Genomic DNA, 18,447 nt, shown 5'->3' with positions numbered 1-18,447 from the left:
TCATGAAGAAGCAATCAGAAGATTGCTTCTTCATGTCCCATGGTATAAAAGTGAAAAAGTAAAAAAAAAAGTTATTCAATAAAAAAATAAAGTCATAAATCACTAAAAATGCCCCAAACCCCCAAAACATATAAAGAGACATATAACTCAAAAAAAAGTCTAAATCATAACACAAACCCCACATATATAGTATCACCGCGTCCGTAACAACCCGTAGAATAAAAGTAAATCATTATTGAACCCGCACGATAAACGCCGTAAAAAAAAACTGTTATAAACCCTCCAAAAATTATGATTTTTACCTTTTCAATCCCACAAAAAATGCTATAAAATGTGATCAAAAAACCATATGTACTGCGACATGATACTGGTGCAATGTACAACATGTCCCGCAAAAAACAAGCCATCAACCAGCTTCGTAGCCAAAAAAGTAACAAAGTTATGCCACTTGGAAGACGGCAATACATAAATGATAGATTTTTCCCCACATTAGGGTTTTGTTTGACAAATTTAGTAAAACGTAAGAAAATATATTCATGTTTGGTATCCCCGTAATCGTATCGACCCATAGAATAAAGCTAACATGATTATTAGTCTATACGGTGAACACCAAAAAAAAAAGAAGTAAAAAATCCAGTACAGAATTGATGCTTTTCTACTCCTGTCCTCAAAAAACGTTCCTAAATTTTCAACAATAGGTGATACAAACCCAAAAATGGTAACATTGGAAAAAGCATCTCATCCCGCAAAAAAAATGGCATCACATGGCCCCAATAACGAAAAAGCGAAAATTTTATAGCCTTCAAAAGGGGCCAATGAGGAAACTAAAATCCTGGCAGCTGCAGCGCCCTCCTTCCCTTCTGCGCCTCGCTGTGCCCCCATAACACAAGTCACAGCCACATGTGGGGGGTCTTTGTACTCAGGAGAAATTGCAGAACAAATTGTATGGTGGGTTTTCTCTTTTTATCTTTTGGAAATGTGTAAATTTTAGGGCTAAATGAACGTATAAGGGAACAATATGACCATTCTAAATTTCACCTCCATTTTGATTCAATTACTATGAAGATCTCAAGGGGTTAACAATCTTCGTAAAAGCTGTTTCTGATAGCTTGAGGGGTGCAGATTTGAAAATGGGTTGGTTATATAGGGGGTTTTGATGCTAAATATGTAAAATTTCATTCCAAACTGTATTTATCCCCAAAATAGTCAATTCTGAAAATCCGGAAAAGCGATATTCTATTTGTAAGCCGCGTGACATCAAAATAAATTATCCAGACATTTCAGAAATTATGAAAATGTAAAGTAGACAAATGGGAAATGTTATTCAGCAACTTATTTAGGTGGTAAATCGATCTGCCTGAAAACGCAATGATTTTGAATTTCGAAAATGGCAAATTTTTCCAAAAATTTATCATATTTTCTTTTTTTTTGTAAATAAATGCAAAACTTATCTGCCAAAATTTACCACTAAAATGAAGTACAACATGTGGGGAAAAAACAATCTCAGAATCGCTTTGATAAGTAACAGTGTTCAAAAGTTATAACCGTATAAAGAGACGCAAGTCAGAATCCAAAAAATCGGGCTGAGCCTTAAGCTACAAAATGGCTGCGTCCTTAAGGGGTTAAACAATTTCCATTGTGTCAACAATAAAAATAAAGTTTGTTTTTTTAAAATACCGGGGAATAAATTTATGTGAGGTGAAAATTTATAAAGAAAAGAATTCATTTTAGAAGTGCTGATTTTCCCCCTTCTCCCGATTAATTTCTTTAAAATGAATCAATAATAAGCAGTAATAAATACTTTGACTTGTCCATTAGCTTCCAAAAATTTTCTTTTTTTAAATTTATGCAACGACAGAAAAAACGAGACGTATGACTTGGTTATACAGGTGTGAAACAGATTAGTCATGAAGTAGTTAATAAACTAATGATTAATAAAGTGTCCCAGGAAGATACCAAGAAGTTTTCTAAAGGCACGTGGCCAAGAATTTGCTGGATCCGGTAGGTCTGGATCACCTATCTGAGCCCCACACTAAGAGAAGTCCTCGTTGTGTGTGGCTTCAGGACCGTCGTTGATCATCTGCCTCACATACTGCGGAAGATAAGGAACTTACATTAGTAATGAACAATACAATATTCTTAAGCCAAACCATCATTGTGACCCGTGTGACTCAACTGTAATAAAATACACACATATCAATATATCTCAACAAAATGCCATTGAGGGAGCATTCAGTAAACAGGACACTGAAGGAATTTGGCTTTTTCTCTTCCTACAAAACATGTGCGCACAAGATTCTCAATAAATCAGTTTTATTTCAAGTTATGTGTAATAACATAATTAAGCAAAAAGCATGTCCATGAAATGAAACTCAGATGTCTGAGCGAGGATTAACCATAGTCCCCAACAGTGAAACGGCACATTTGTGATGTGTAAGCATTTTATGAGTACAGTGCTGGACCGGCCTGGGAGGGCTGGGGCCTATAAGTAAGATCCCTTCTCAGGGCCCACCACTGCTCAGCCACATAAAAGTATTATCCGACGTGCATTCATACACTCCTAAAACCTAGCCAACACTTTCAATAGTAGCTTACTTCCAAGCCCTTGACTCTGACTCTTATTTTTTCGGGGAGCCTGTCAGCAACCTGCTGACTGGCTCTTGCCTTCATCATAAGCTCTTTAAGGCCTGTGAGCCATATTAGAATTTACCTCTTTACGTCACCGCCAAGCCAAGGGGGTATGGAGGAACGCAAAGGGCGGGGTGCGGAGTGGGCCAGCGTGGGGCTGAACCACTCATGCGGGAGCTGGGGGTCCATCGGGACATACACCTAGCCATCTGCGGGCATGTCCGGGGGAGCACCACACTGCATTATCAATTGTAGGGTTCTTCCATCTCCAGAAGTATTACTTTACACTTTTCCTTCTTTAATCCGCCCTCTTTCACTGTCTGGCAACAAATTAGACCAAGTTCACATGTTTATTAGGTCTTCAGTTATTTGCATCAGTTATTAGGAGCCAAAACCAGGACCAAGACTGACACACCATTTCTGTGTGTTCAACCCCTCCTGGTTTTGGCTCATAAAAACTGATGCAAATAACTGAAGACCGAAGAGAGATCAAAACTGCTGTTTTACATAAATTAGCACAAATTTTTTCAAAGATCTATACAACTTTAAGAGGTCTCAGTCACGGCTGACTTGGTGAATTCTGCCTATTCTGGACATATTTTTGTTTTCAGGAGAGTCCATTGGAAGGGAAATGTTGTAATACAAATGAACAGCCAATCGGCCGTGTAATACACACTGATAGTCCGGGTTTGCCGTAACCACTCTGTTAGTAGCTGTACACTGGTTGATAGACTGTAGGGCATTCATGTGACTGCTAATATTAAAATGGACATTGCCCCTATTTCTATTTTCTGCCCCTTATTATACTTCACCTACATGAACGTGCCCAAGCAAAATAAGTCTCTTGCTGGTTCCCATGAGGGTTTCCGTGTTCTGCAAGGTCTCCTTACTTACCCAATGTCTCATCAAACATATTTGTAATTCCATAGAAGTGAATGAGTTACAGACACAGCACAGTCCACTCTTCCTACATAGTTTTCATAACTCACAGTCACTATCCCATGGAAAAGTGTCTTTCGTAAAAGTTTTTTTTTTTTATAAGAAAACCTCTGTGATTGGTTGACCTTAAGTCAGGGGCTTCAAAGCAAAGGGTCTAAAATACATGTGAACTCACAACTTTCAGTACTTTTTACCATCAAAAGTATGCTAGTGAGTCTAAACAATAGTAAAAAAATTTTTTTAAATCCTCCCCTTTTCTCTAGAACTGATATATATTAACAGTAAAAATCATAGCGCCAAAAGTAAAAAAAAATACCACTTTTTTGCCATTTTGAAAAAAATAAAAATTCTATAAAAAGTGATCAAAAGGCCGTACTGTCCTCAAAATGCTATCAATTAAAATGTCGTCAAAAGTCACAAGAAATGACACAACACACACTTAAGTATGAAAACGTTATTAGCACCAGAAGATGGCAAAATTAAGATTTTTTTTGGTACAGTAGGTTTTAATTTTTGTAAATGTATGAAAACATTATAAAACCTATACAAATTTGGTATCCCCGTGATCGTTACGACCCAAAGAAAAAAGAAGACATGTCATTTGGGGCGCTCAGAGAAAGCCGTAAAACTCCAAGCCCAAAACCAAAAATAGGGCCAGGTCGTTAAGGGGTTAAAATAGGACTATTTGCGGTGTTGGTTCATTTTTTCCAAAAGGAGTTGGATACATGGGAAACTGTATTGTAAAAGACACACCTGACCGTTGATGCAGTACAGCAGTCTCACCGTTAGTCCTACAGCGATGACTCGAATGTCAAAGTTATTTCTGTATATACAGTAAATACAAAATAAAAAAAATAAGGAAATGTGCACACTCGTCAAAAAGAACTCAGCCTTGAGCGGGTCCTCTGGCAGCAGGACGAACATCTTCAGGCTGATGGCTTACAAGGAATGTTGTAATCGTATTTCAGAAATCTTTGGAACGACTGTGTTATTCCAAGTGTCAATTAAGAAAACTGTGTTATTCCAATCTGATCAAACACATTATGAAAGCGGCTTACAACAACGATTGCAGCAAAGGTCTCCACAATGCTGTCTAGTGAATGTCCAGACGACGGCTTGCAAGATATTTTGGACACAACTTTTACATTTTTTGGCAAATATTTACGAGGGGTCCATTCTTATGTACCTGCCATTACGGGTCCTCTGTTATAAGTGTCAAGAGATGTAACAATGACTTTCTCTATACTGCACATAGGGCAGTTATATTGTCTGTATATACATCAACTCGAAGATTCTGAAGTACAACAGCCAAAAAACAGTTTGTGCCCCTGCTCAGGGCAAAAAGAGAGAAAAAGAAGAGGGTGGCTTCTGACTATTTGTATAACAATGGGAGTCAACGGGCAACTCATGGAGCATCTTCTGACGGAAAGCTTCAATGTAGTCTATGGCATCTGTAATTATGTGCCAATTCTTTTACCAATGATTTTTACCTTAAAATAATACTGACCAATGGATTAGGTAGGTGCCTAGCTCTTAGCGATGAAACAAACCATTATTCTTTTGTAGAGGTTTCTTCTTGGGCTGCATTCCACACGGTGCTCGTTGTGAACTTATGCAATTGGGCCAAGCCCCTTCCCATATCAGTTGACTTGTGTTTAGAAGAGCAGGTCAGCCGCAACGTGTGAGCGCAGCCTCACACTCACTGCTGGTTAGTTCCCCCCCCCCCCCTGTGCACAGATTTAAGTCATTAAAGGGAACCTACCACCACGAATCTACCTATAAAGATAGAAGGGGTGGTAGGTGGATCAATAGGACGTGAGGATAGCCCTTTTAAGGGCTAATCCTCACGTCCCCGCGCTGTTTTGTGAAATTATATTATAGTTTTATGCTAATTTTGTTATGCAGCTACTGGGGCGTGGAGTAGCCGCAGCTGTGGCTACACGGCGCGGCTACTCCACGCCCCAGTAGCCACTTTACCCCTCCTACCCACAATCTTCGGCGAGCAGCTCCTTGCAGCTGCGCGCCCTCGTCCGACGAACCTGACGTCTGCGCAGAACAGCAGGCCCGCGCCTGTTTCGGAGCAGTGACCGCACAGGCGCGGGCCTGCTGTTCTGCGCATGCGCAGGCTGCAGGTTCGTCGGATGAGGGCGCACAGCTACAAGGAGCTGCGCGTCGAAGATTGTGGGTAGGAGGGGTAAAGTGGCTACTGGGGCGTGGAGTAGCCGCGCCGTGTAGCCACAGCCCCAGTAGCCGCATAACAAAATTAGCATAAAACTATAATATAAGTTCACAAAACAGCGCGGGACGTGAGGATTAGCCCTTAAAAGGGCTATCCTCACGTCCTATTGATCCACCTACCACCCGATCTACCTTTATAGGTAGATTTGTGGTGGTAGGTTCCCTTTAAAGCTCAGTTTTTACCACTCCTGGTAAGTGGTTAGAAACGCTCATTTTAGCGGTAAACTTCAAAGACTGGAAATGAAGCAGCTTAAATGAGCATTTCTAACAGTTTAGGGGTATAAACTGAGTTGCAAGGATGCTTTTCTGGCAGATTTCTCTACAAAGAGAACAAACTTGCAGTGAGTTTGAGAAGAAGCCACTACAGAAAAATTTGATTTTTACTACTAATGTGAGGAATAGACCTGTTTATCTATACAGGTGCCAGCTCCAACCTACAATTACACCAATCACAGGAAAAGAGAATTAGCATGGTTAAAAAAAAAAAATAAAACATATGGATTTGCACCAGATCTAAAGAAACACAAAAACCATCAAATAAAGATACGAGAAGACTCTGTATAACACGTCTAAGTTTGCATCAAATGACGGTAGACAACACTTCGTCTACATCAATACATGGTATGATCTTACTAGTCAATTGAGAGAGTGCGCAACCAAGGAGTGAAGAGGGAGACGTCAGAGAGTCACCAGGTCATGAAAACGATGACAACACTAAATAAGCCCTACTGACCCAATACATTACCTCCTGCCCTTACAAGGGCAGTCCCAAAACTCTACCTGATGGAGGTGGGAAGCCCTGATATAGCACAAAAAACGTATTAGGGCACATCAGGACGAGGTGCTCTCTACCTCAATTTACTGGTAAGATCTAACCATGTATTGATGTCGAAATCATGTTGCGTAGCGTCATTTGATGTAAGCTTAGGTGTGGTACACAGAGTCATATGGTTCCTTTATGTAATGGCTTTTGTGGGTTTTTAGATAGGGTACCAATCCACTCCTTTTTTCTTCTTCTTATTGAAAGTTATGTTTTATTATTTGCCGTCACCATTGTAATTCTGATCAAATTTAATAAAATGCGATTGGGAAACTATTTTAAGCTTATTAAAAAAAGATGCAATCCAAAGTGTACATTGCTTTTAATGGAAATCCATCATGAGAAGTGAAGATGATAAACCACTCTCCCCTTGTTGTAGATAAGGGCACCGAGATTTGAAATTGTCTGTATATACACTCACCAGCCACTTTATTAGGTACACCATGCTAGTAACGGGTTGGACCCCCTTTTGCCTTCAGAACTGCCTCAATTCTTCGTGGCATAGATTCAACAAGGTGCTGGAAGCATTCCTCAGAGATTTTGGTCCATATTGACATGATGGCATCACACAGTTGCCACAGATTTGTCGGCTGCACATCCATGATGCGAATCTCCCGTTCCACCACATCCCAAAGATGCTCTATTGGATTGAGATCTGGTGACTGTGGAGGCCATTTGAGTCCAGTGACCTCATTGTCATGTTCAAGAAACCAGTCTGAGATGATTCCAGCTTTATGACATGGCGCATTATCCTGCTGAAAGTAGCTATCAGATGTTACAGGGTACATTGTGCTCATAAAGGGATGGACATGGTCAGCAACAATACTCAGGTAGGCTGTGGCGTTGCAACGATGCTCAATTGGTACCAAGGGGCCCAAAGAGTGCCAAGAAAATATTCTCCACACCATGACACCACCTCCAGCCTGAACCGTTGATACAAGGCAGGATGGATCCATGCTTTCATGTTGTTGACGCCAAATTCTGACCCTTCCATCCGAATGTCGCAGCAGAAATCGAGACTCATCAGACCAGACAACATTTTTCCAATCTTCTACTGTCCAATTTCGATGAGCTTGTGCAAATTGTAGCCTCTGTTTCCTGTTCTTAGCTGAAAGGAGTGGCACCCGATGTGGTCTTCTGCTGCTGTAGCCCATCTGCCTCAAAGTTTGACGTACTGTGCGTTCAGAGATGCTCTTCTGCCTACCTTGGTTGTAACGGGTGGCGATTTGAGTCACTGTTTCCTTTCTATCAGCTCGAACCAGTCTGCCCATTCTCCTCTGACCTCTGGCATCAACTAGGCATTTCCGCCCACAGAACTGCCGCTCACTGCCGTGAAAATCCCAGTAGATCAGCAGTTTCTGAAATACTCAGACCAGCCCTTCTGGAACCAACAACCATGCCACGTTCAAAGGCACTCAAATCACCTTTCTTCCCCATACTGATGCTCGGTTTGAACTGCAGGAGATTGTCTTGACCATGTCTACATGCCTAAATGCACTGAGTTGCCGCCATGTGATTAGAAATTTAGTGTTAACGAGCAGTTGGACAGGTGTTCCCTTAATAAAGTGGCCGGTGAGTGTAGTTGATTCATGGTCTCAGTCTAAAAAAAAGGCATTTTAGAAATACGAAAACGAGGCTGGTGAGTCGCAAGAGACAAGTTTGCCGCCTAAAACACGTTCCCCGGAGCACCGGATCCTTCCCCCTCTGCACCTTCCTTGACCATCGGTGATGTCAAACTGCTCCCCCAAAGCCATCATGTCATCTCCAATTCTCAGGGTACATTTCTGTTGTAAGGACTTCCATTTTCTTTTATTATACCCAACACTTAAAGGAAAGAAAATAAAATCTTGAGCTGTGGATGTTACAGTCTTGTTTATTTTCATACATTGTGGAAACCACTTTGAATGATACGACACCTTATCGGTGGCTCCACATAACAGTTCATGTGTAATTCAGGCTTAGTAAATTTAGTATAAAGTTTGGATAATATGTTCGATAATTAACAAACATTGTTACACTCAACTATAACAAAAGTACAAACTGTCGTAAAATAGAAACGAACCGGTCATTTACAAAAAAACTGGAAAAAAAAAAAAATCACCCCACTTACCAGGTTATAAAAAAATCTGTCACTTCTATAAATACAACGTATGACACTGTGCTCGAAGGGGTGACATTACAGGATTGGACCGCTTACATCATAGACATGGCACAATACGCAGCAACAAAGTATACAGCACATCAACAATGACTGCACGTCTCCCGATTCCGGAGATGTAAAATATAGAAAGAGCCATGACAGAACGCTTAGATCTGGCAGACGTAGACAGAAGTTTGCTGACAGTTGTAAAGCTTTAGGCATCAGACAGGAGCTTGTCAGGAGCAGCTGCTGCTGAGAATTGATGGATACTGTTTGTATTGTGACTACTAAAATACAATATTGCAAGCAGTCACAGGTCCTGGATGGCGCAGGGGCAGGAATATATACAAAACATATAAAAACACAAATTACAACACAACTAAAAAGCTATTTCACAGATCACTAAACATTATCCAAATATATTAAAAAAAAAAAAATAAATCTGAAAATAAATTACCTAAAAAAACAAAAAAAAACAAAATCCACCTATTTTCCACTAACTAGGCTCTAATTTCCTTTTATTAGCAGCATAATAAATGAAAAGAGAAATTTATATATATAAAACCAGTTTCATCTGCGGCCTGTGGATAGAAATCTTGTGCTGCTCGGTGAGTTTTGTTACGGTTGTATTTGGGAGGAAGGGAGGGAATAACAGACACCAACCTCACAAAAAAAAAAAAAAAAATCTAAAAAATTTTTAATATTACAACATTAATATTACAATCATTTTCACATTGACATTCCTGTCTCATATTGAACTAATATATTGGGTCCCTTTACATCAATGCATTATCTTTTTTAGTATTCTGTTTATATTTTTAAATATAAATTTTTACACCGCAAACTATAAAAAAAAGTAGTGTTTGAAAGGAAATGAGTGGCATCTTGAAGCTATAGTAAATTTACCATAACACTGTTTTTATTTGTACTGCCAGTAAAAAAAAAAAAAAAAAGGCGAAAAAATTTTAAGGAAAAAAACCTAAAAAACTTCTTATCCCACACAAGAAACTTAGCTATTTACATCTTAAGATCCTAGTGAGAAAAAAAAAAAACTTGGCTGTGTTTAAATAAAATCGTAATCTCTTTCGAATTACAATGTAATACATTAAAAAAAAAAGTTAAACTTTACTTTATTTTAACTTATTTTGGGGATAGATTGGATACGAAATCAGTAGTTTTCCACCCCTACACAAAATGAATGATTTTATCAATTTTACCAATTTTATCGACTCTTTGAGAGATCTCAGCCTTGGCTACTTGGCGACTGTTTTAGGGAATGATGGAAGAGGAAAAAAAAAAAAAAAAAGAAACAGCACCTGCGGGGGAAAGGTTCATGGCCACCGGGGGTACATAGGGACTGCTATTCCCCCTCTCGTTACATATGGAACCTCACAGAGATTCCCTGGGGTGTCCTAGTCAGGGACAGGAAACCACTGACGGTTGAAGGTGGGGCCGCCCCTTTATAGTTCCGGGTTTCCTGTCCCTCGGGGAGGAGCCCTCTCTCCGGTTGGGCGGTGTCGTGGCGAGAGGGGGAAATACTTTGTAAACTAAGATACACTTATTCTTTATACAATTATTATTTATACATATTTACGAATATGCTAATTATTGGCAGAGGCTACTGGGGCGTGGAGTAGCTTCCACTGTCCGGATAGGCTATTACACGCCTCCGTAGCCTCTGCTGCTAATTAGCATATTAGCTAGATAAAGTGTATATTCGTTTAAGAAGTATTTTAGAAATAGGTAAAAATAGATTGGGGCTTAGCATGTTACTAGCCACCTACCATCAGACCTACCTTAATAGGTAGATTTCTGATGGTAGGTTTCCTTTAAGGACCATATTTTAGTCAATACTTCTGCTCCACTCAATAAAATGGGTAGGAATCCGTTATACAATATATTGTGTAGTTTAGAATGATTTGTTTTCGTGGTACAAGCTACAAAATTTGTGGATATATGTTCGTCAACCTGAGATCAGGAGCTACTGATACATTGCCAACTCCGGGTTCACAAAATGGCCGCCTTTCCATGGTTGTTACATGTTAAAATTATATATAGTTTTATATATTTTTCGACAAGACAACATTTTTTTAAAGCTTAACATGAACCAAATTGTAATAAGACATTAAAATTGTCCAAAAACCAGAACAAAATAACTTGGGATGTGTTCTCGCTAAAGTAAAAGAGTGAAATTTTCATGGAAACCTCCAGTTTTCTTTCTTTTCACATCTTCTTTGTCCACCCAGTCATTACTTTGATCATTAAAATAAAATGTAGATCGACATCGACATGTAAGGCAGCAAAAACCACTCCGGATGGCTCGTGACCCATGCTTGACAATGTTGCGCAGCTCCTCTGCCTTCAGTATACAAAAGCAGCTGTTGGTAAAAGGCGAAAATCTCTCGTTTTCTGGGTTTTTCATATCTGAACGGGTTCAAGTTCTCGCTCATCTAGTAAATTTATTAGCATTGAAAAGCTATCTTTTACATCTTCCATGTTGTCCAGTGACGTTGGCTGAAGGATCCACCTTTTTCCTCGTGCAAGCGGTTCGAGCTCAAAATACTTTTTGATCTGAAAAAAAAAAAAAAAAAGACAGTCAAGAATTAAGATATTGATCTGCAGCTCATATCACCCACAATGGGCCATTTTTCTGCACAACACAGAAAAAATGTGCACCTAAAGGGGTGTGTTCAGACTGTGCACCCCAATTCTGTAACATGAACATAGCCAGTGCAGGGGGCACCAGATTCATGAAGAACATGCCCAACAATTCATGAATCTGGTGCACCCTGCACACATCACAGGCAAACTGCATTATTTTTGATAAATGTGGGCCAATGTCTTTTAACTGCCCATTTCTTTGGTTCTGTAGAAAATACAACCAGTTCCGATTTGCATACAAATTCAACTTAAGAACAAACCTGAAGAACCTATCCTGTACTTAACCTGGGGGCTACCAGTAAACCAATTTCTAGGACAGTTGGAGTTGTTTGGGACCAAATAGATGAAATTTGGTGAAGCTGTAGCGAAGGCTCATTCATCGGCAAGGAATCTAAAGTTCAGCCTGTTTGTTCCGATTCCAAAAATAAGGTAATGCCAGCTATATACCCGGAGCACAACAGACTGGCCGGTAGAAAAACTTCCATTGAAACACTTTTGGGGACCGATGCACCATTTAGTACAACGTTACTCACAATAACAGTATTCTCTTTCAAGAGGATCATGTACTCTACAAGTAACGGTTTGACGGGTATGGCGAGGTGTTGACCTGGTCTTTAAATTCCAAAAGATCTCAATTTCCGTGGGATGTGCTGGAAAAACAAGTCCTATCTATCGAGGCCCCATTTACAGGACCATTAAGGATCTGCTACTAAAACCTTGGTGCCTGATACCATGGAAAACCTTTAGATGGTTATTGGTGGCCCTAACTGGACCTACACAATATTAAACATGTGTTTTTTTTAAATGTTGTAGCTTCAAGTTACAAAATTAATAAAACAAATGTAAAAATGTGATAAGGAGAAAACACAAAGGAGGTATCTAGACCTGGAAAACAGGGGAGAAGAAAATGGTCAAAAGAAAAAAGGGTGAGAAAGAGGAACGGAAATGAGAGGAGAGAGTAAGTGACAGACGCGGAGAGAAAGCGAGAAAAAAGAAAATACATAAAAAATAGCTCAAAAGGATTGAGGTAACTTTTTAAGCGATGACTTGTAACAAGAAAATGCACCCAAGGCAACTCGGATGAACAACAGTGGACAACATGACAACTGACATCAATGTAACAGACAGGACTTAGACCTGCGGATCCCGACTAGAGCTTTTGCGTGTATAGCAATTATTATACATTTTTCTGTTGGAAACTATCTCTTCTTGCATTCTTTTAAATATGCCCTCACGACATACACAACTAAACCTTCTCTATGTTCTGAGGTCTTAAACCAATTATATGTCAAGCTCGTAGTGTCAAAACATCTGATACATCCAAAATCCTATCACTTTTTTTTTTGGGGGGGGGGGGGGGCGGAAGCTTTTTTGGTTTTATTTTGAAATGAAAATAAAGAAAATTGGAACGCCAACTCAATTCTACCTCCCTACACGTAGAACGGGGTCCTAAGAAGTGGTCATCGCTCTTCATAGTATCATAGTATCATAGTATATAAGGCTGGAAGGAGACGCAAGTCCATCAAGTCCAACCTTCAAGAATTAAATAAATGTTTTATCCCCATAACCCGTGATATTTTTTCTCTCCAGAAAGTCATCCAGGCCTCTCTTGAACATGTACATAGAGTCGGCCATAACAACCTCCTGCGGCAGAGAGTTCCACAGTCTCACTGCTCTTACAGTAAAGAACCTTTGTCTATGGTGATGGTAGAATCGCCTCTCCTCTAGGCGTAGAGGATGCCCCCTTGTCCTGGTCACAGGCCTAGGTATAAAAAGATCTTTGGAGAGGTCCTTGTACTGTCCGTTCAGGTATTTGTACATTGTAATGAGGTCTCCCCTCAGTCGTCTTTTTTCTAAACTGAATAATCCCAAATTTTGTAATCTGTCAGTGTATTCTAGTCCCCCCATTCCCCTAATAATCCTGGTTGCTCTCCTCTGCACCCGTTCCAGCTCTATTATATCCTTTTTATACACTGGTGCCCAAAACTGTACACAATATTCCATGTGTGGTCTGACCAGGGATTTGTATAAGGGCAAAACTATGTCTTTATCATGAGAATCTATTCCTCTCTTGATGCATCCCATTATTTTATTTGCTTTAGCAGCAGCCGCCTGGCTCTGGTCACTAAAATTAAGTTTACCATCCACCAATACGCCCAAGTCCTTTTCAGCTTCAGTTTTACTAAGTAATTGACCGTTTAGAACATAATTATACTTTTTGTTTCCATGGCCCAAGTGCATAACTTTACATTTATCTACATTAAACCTCATCAACCATTTCTCTGCCCATCCCTCAAGCTTCCACAAATCCCTCTGTAATGCTAAACTATCGACCTCAGTATTTATTACTTTACACAGCTTAGTATCATCTGCAAATATTGAAACTTGACTGTGTAAACCCACTACAAGGTCATTAATAAAAATATTAAAAAGAAGTGGCCCCAATACTGACCCCTGTGGCACTCCACTGGTAACATCAACCCAATCTGAGAATGTGCCATTAATGACCACCCTCTGTTTTCTATCACTAAGCCAATTACTTACCCAGATACACAGATTTTCTCCTATTCCCAGCAGTCTCATTTTATATACCAACCTTTTATGTGGCACGGTGTCAAATGCCTTTGAGAAGTCCAGATATACAACATCCACAGCGTCCCCCAGATCCAGTCTTGAACTTACCTCCTCGTAGAAACCAATCAGATTAGTCTGACAGGACCGATCTCTCATAAACCCATGCTGACGCTGGGTTATAAGGTTGTGCACAGTGAGATACTCCAGGATAGCATCTCTAATAAACCCCTCAAATATTTTCCCCACCACAGCAGTTAGACTTACGGGTCTGTAGTTTCCAGGATCGCTATTTGATCCTTTTTTGTATATTGGTACCACATTTGCTATGCGCCATTCCTGTGGAACATAACCAGTCCTCAGTGAATCTTCAAATATTAAAAATAACGGTCTGTCTATCACCGTACATAATTCATGCAGAACCCGGGGGTGTATGCCATCTGGCCCCGGTGATTTATCTATCTTAGTGGTTGCGAGGCGGCGCCGTACCTCTTCCTGGGTTAAACTGTTGACATTATAAAAAGAATTTACATTATTCCTCATTGTGTCTTCCACCAGGGGATTTTCCTGGGTAAAGACAGTTGAGAAGGCGACATTCAGTAGATTGGCCCTTTCCTCGTCTCCTTCCACCATGACCCCCATGTTATTTCTAAGGGGACCCACACTCTCTGTTTTTAGTTTCTTATCATTTATATACTTGAAAAATAATTTGGGATTATTTTTGCTCTCCCTGGCAATATTTCTCTCAGTCTCTATTTTTGCGGCCTTTATCTGCTTTTTACAGGATTTATTTTTCTCTCTATAATCCTGTAATGCCTCATCGCTACCTTCACATTTTAGCACCTTAAACGCTTTATCTTTCTCGCTTATTGCTTTCCTTACAAGACTAGTTAGCCACATAGGATTTTTCTTGTTCCTTTTATGCTTTTTCCCATAAGGTATGTGTTTCTCACAGAATATATGAGAAAAAGTCCCATTTTTTGGGGGGGCTTTTGTCCTTGAGAGCATTATCCCAGTCTATGCCTTTAAGGTCTTCCCTTAGTTGCTGAAAATTTGCCCTCCTGAAGTTTAGAGTGTTGGTTGCCCCTTCACTAACGTGGTTGCTTGAAAGGCAAAGACGAGCCCCCCCACCTTAATTTTAACCCATTAAAATCCAAACACAGTTGCCTAATTTCTGACATATTTGAGGAGGCTTGTTCAGTCTCCTGTCCAGATCTTTCACCGATTTTTCAACGACTTGTCACACACATCACTGTTGGCGTTTATCTCGCTCATACGAGACGGGATCGGGGTGTAAGTAAATAGAATCATTGCTAAAATTCCAACTAAGAGCTGCTGCCTGGACTCAGTTTAGTTTGCACATTCTTTTGTCTAGGGGTATTTTCTTAAGAAATATTCGTTTTCCACGCTCCTACCAAAATAGCCACAACTATGCAAAAAAATATTCCCTCTCTTTCATGTGTAATCTATATTTCATTGGCCGGAGTGCGATGAAAAAGCAAAACAAGACATTTATCTAGTTATCAATGTGAAGGAAAATTAGAATCTGAAATAAGACTGTAGTGAAAGCCAACATAAACCTGGAGTAAAATAAATACACAAGATGTTAAAACTGGGCAGTATACTGTAAATCAGCAAAAAAAACCATGCTGTAACAGATGGGAAAGCGGAGTAATGGACTGATGAGCAACCAAAGTAGTGAATATTTCTGATTATTAGAAACGGGAAATAGTTTAATATGGTCGAGACAAAACAAATAAGTTGGCAGAACAGTCATGGACCTTCCTCTCGTTTCTATAAACATCATTTATTCCTCTTTCCTTATATAGTACCAACATATTGTGCACAGATTTTCTCTCCTTTTACTGACTATGTACCGTATGGTCCACAATTATTCCTAGTGAACTTCTTTACACACACAAAGTCTCATTTCGGCCAAACATCCCAACTATGGAAGCAATGGAGGACACGTATCTTTATTTCTGCTAGTCAAATTGTCTCATTTTTGTGACTTTTGTCGTTTTTGCGACTTTTCACTGCAACTTTAACTGTTGTTTTTTTTAAAGTACGCCTTGGTGTGCACCTTGTGGGTGCATTATGTATCTTTATTTTCCAGATGTTCCATGTGACTTTTCAGTTATGTATCTTTTTTTTTGCAACTTTTTAGGCACAAATCTGCACCAGGACCAGGGTTCGCGCCTAAAAGGAAGGATTTTTTTCAAGGACCCTGTTTTAACATGTAAATTGGAATTATTTCACATGCTGTAAATGTTTAAAATTTTGCACATTAAGAGTTTTTTTTTTTTAAATTTCATAAATTTTTGCATATACTCTTTATTTATTGGTTACTTCTAAGGGTGAGGTCACATACGGTGTTTTGGTTGCATTTTGAAATGGCTGACAACAGCTGAGGAGAGGCGATTTGCCCAATTACATTAGTGTTAACATTTGTGTTTACAAATCACTATGTAAATGCAAATGGTAATGGTAATGAAATTAGGCAATTCACCTCTCCTCAGCTGTTGTAATGTCTTTGGTTGCAACCAAAACGCAACATGTGACCTCACCCTTAACACCACGTGTGACCGCAGCCTCATAAATCGTCATCTCCCTGGGGTGTGCCTAGAGCAGTGATGGCGAACCTTTTAGCGGCCGAGTGCCCAAAAAGCAACCCAAAACCCCCCTTATTTATCGCGAGGTGCCAACCATAAATTAAAGCAGTAAATTATTGCTCCCTGTTCTTCAACAACTTTCAATCCAATTGGCCTCCTAATGACAGAAACACAGAAGAAAGATGGAAAATTTGCATCATTTTAGCTTCTTTCCAGTGTTCCTCTGTACACAGAGAATCGTGGGACCAGCAGGAGGTCCTCCAAAGATAATCCGGCACTGTCTGCACATTCTCCCTCTTCCTACAGTCCCTAATAACAAAGTAAGTATCAAAATATGACTGAAAGCAGCATCTTTTAAGTTGCTTGGAACTGCAGAAAGATTCTTTGAGTCCTGTCTGTGGTGCTGGGGCAATGGCCCGGTTGCCCACAGAAAGGGCTCTGAGTGCCACCTCTGGCACCCGTGCCATAGGTTCGCCACCACTGGCCTAGAGTGTTTAAAAATGCAGGACACGGCCTCAAATCCAAAATTAACAGTAGTGTCCACTCCTGTATATTATTCCCTCTCACATGGTTTGTGTCCTCTCAGCACCTGCTACAAAGAGAATGGAAGCAGACACCTCTGTTCTATTTGTAGAGGTTAACTTGGGATTTAGGTAGCAGTGATTCCCTAAAATGAATCGGAGCATTAACCTAGTATGACCACTACATGAGAATGGAGCGGATTCTTTTTCCTTTTTCCATTCTCTGTTTAGCAGCTGCTAAGAACAACCGATTGATGGGTCTTTTATGTGTTGAACCCCGACGCACATATTGGGTACCTATTCTTTAGGTTACCATATGTTACACATGGAACATAATTTAGAGTAAATAGATGTATAAACATGGAAAACGTGAAAAATGCCCTGCTATCACAAATCTTGTACCAAGGCTAGAGGTGACCCAACAGGGTCCTAGAGCCACATTTCAGGGTCAAGTTTTTCCCAAAAAACAAATCCTTTCTTATTTTGTAATAACGAACATATATCATAACTACATTCACAATTCAAAAGTTTCAAAGTTTTATGGATTCCTAGCTCCTCCTCTACACACATGTATCCACCTTAAACCACAAGATAAATGAATAATATACAATATAACATCTAGTATCAAATATTGTCAATTTGGCGTCGGGTGTAATCTCCAGCGCGTCTGTATATCACACTCTCAGTGTTTCGGATGACAGGACGATTACTGCGGAGTAGCTTATAATATTTTAGGCATGAATAAGACGTGCACTTTTATTTCATTTCATTGCTCGATAAATCTCAGAAAATGACAGCTACACAATCGTGTAAGCAAAACAAATTGAGGAGCAGGCACTTCACAAATAATTTTGGTGGTGTTAAGCTGACAAATATGGCAGGATAAAGCTCCCAGATCATTTGTGCAATGCTCCCTCCTGTGAGTAACCAGAGCTTAGATACAGGAGCCTCCATCATCAGATGACGATGTCCAGGAAAGTACAAAAATATCCAAAAATCAGTGTGTAAAATATGCATTAACGCACAACCCATTACAAATGCATTTAGGAAGAAATCCACCTCAACGACGGCCAATTATACTCAACCCAACTGAGATGGGATGAACTAGTGACGTAGACCGTAAATTTGGAACAACACTATAATAATTCTTTTTATTTCATGCCTATTTTATAGTGGTCTCCGTTGCCCGATTTATATGTATAATGCATCACTAAAGGCAACAGTGATCGGTTAAAAGGATATAGTAGGGTTAAAAAAAAATGACATCCGACATTTAGACTTTATAAGACGGCGAGTTATGACGAAAAAAGTCTTCGG

At 39.7% G+C, this 18,447-nt stretch overlaps 1 protein-coding gene across 2 annotated transcripts in view; it reads right to left on the bottom strand.

Moving 5' to 3' along the window:
* Positions 1-9,444: 9,444 nt before the first annotated feature.
* The window catches only part of ARL15 (ARF like GTPase 15), a 149,409-nt gene continuing 140,406 nt past the window's right edge, over positions 9,445-18,447 (bottom strand). For both annotated transcript variants that reach the window (XM_072113998.1, XM_072114007.1), the window contains one exon: positions 9,445-11,336. In XM_072113998.1, coding sequence (XP_071970099.1) covers positions 11,184-11,336 — 153 coding nt within the window. In that variant the 3' untranslated portion in view covers positions 9,445-11,183. The remainder of the gene's footprint in view (positions 11,337-18,447) is intronic.

The sequence above is a fragment of the Engystomops pustulosus genome, chromosome 1 (genome assembly GCF_040894005.1).
Source record: "Engystomops pustulosus chromosome 1, aEngPut4.maternal, whole genome shotgun sequence".
Lineage (NCBI taxonomy): Eukaryota > Metazoa > Chordata > Amphibia > Anura > Leptodactylidae > Engystomops > Engystomops pustulosus.
This window is presented reverse-complemented; position numbering and strand designations above follow the sequence as displayed.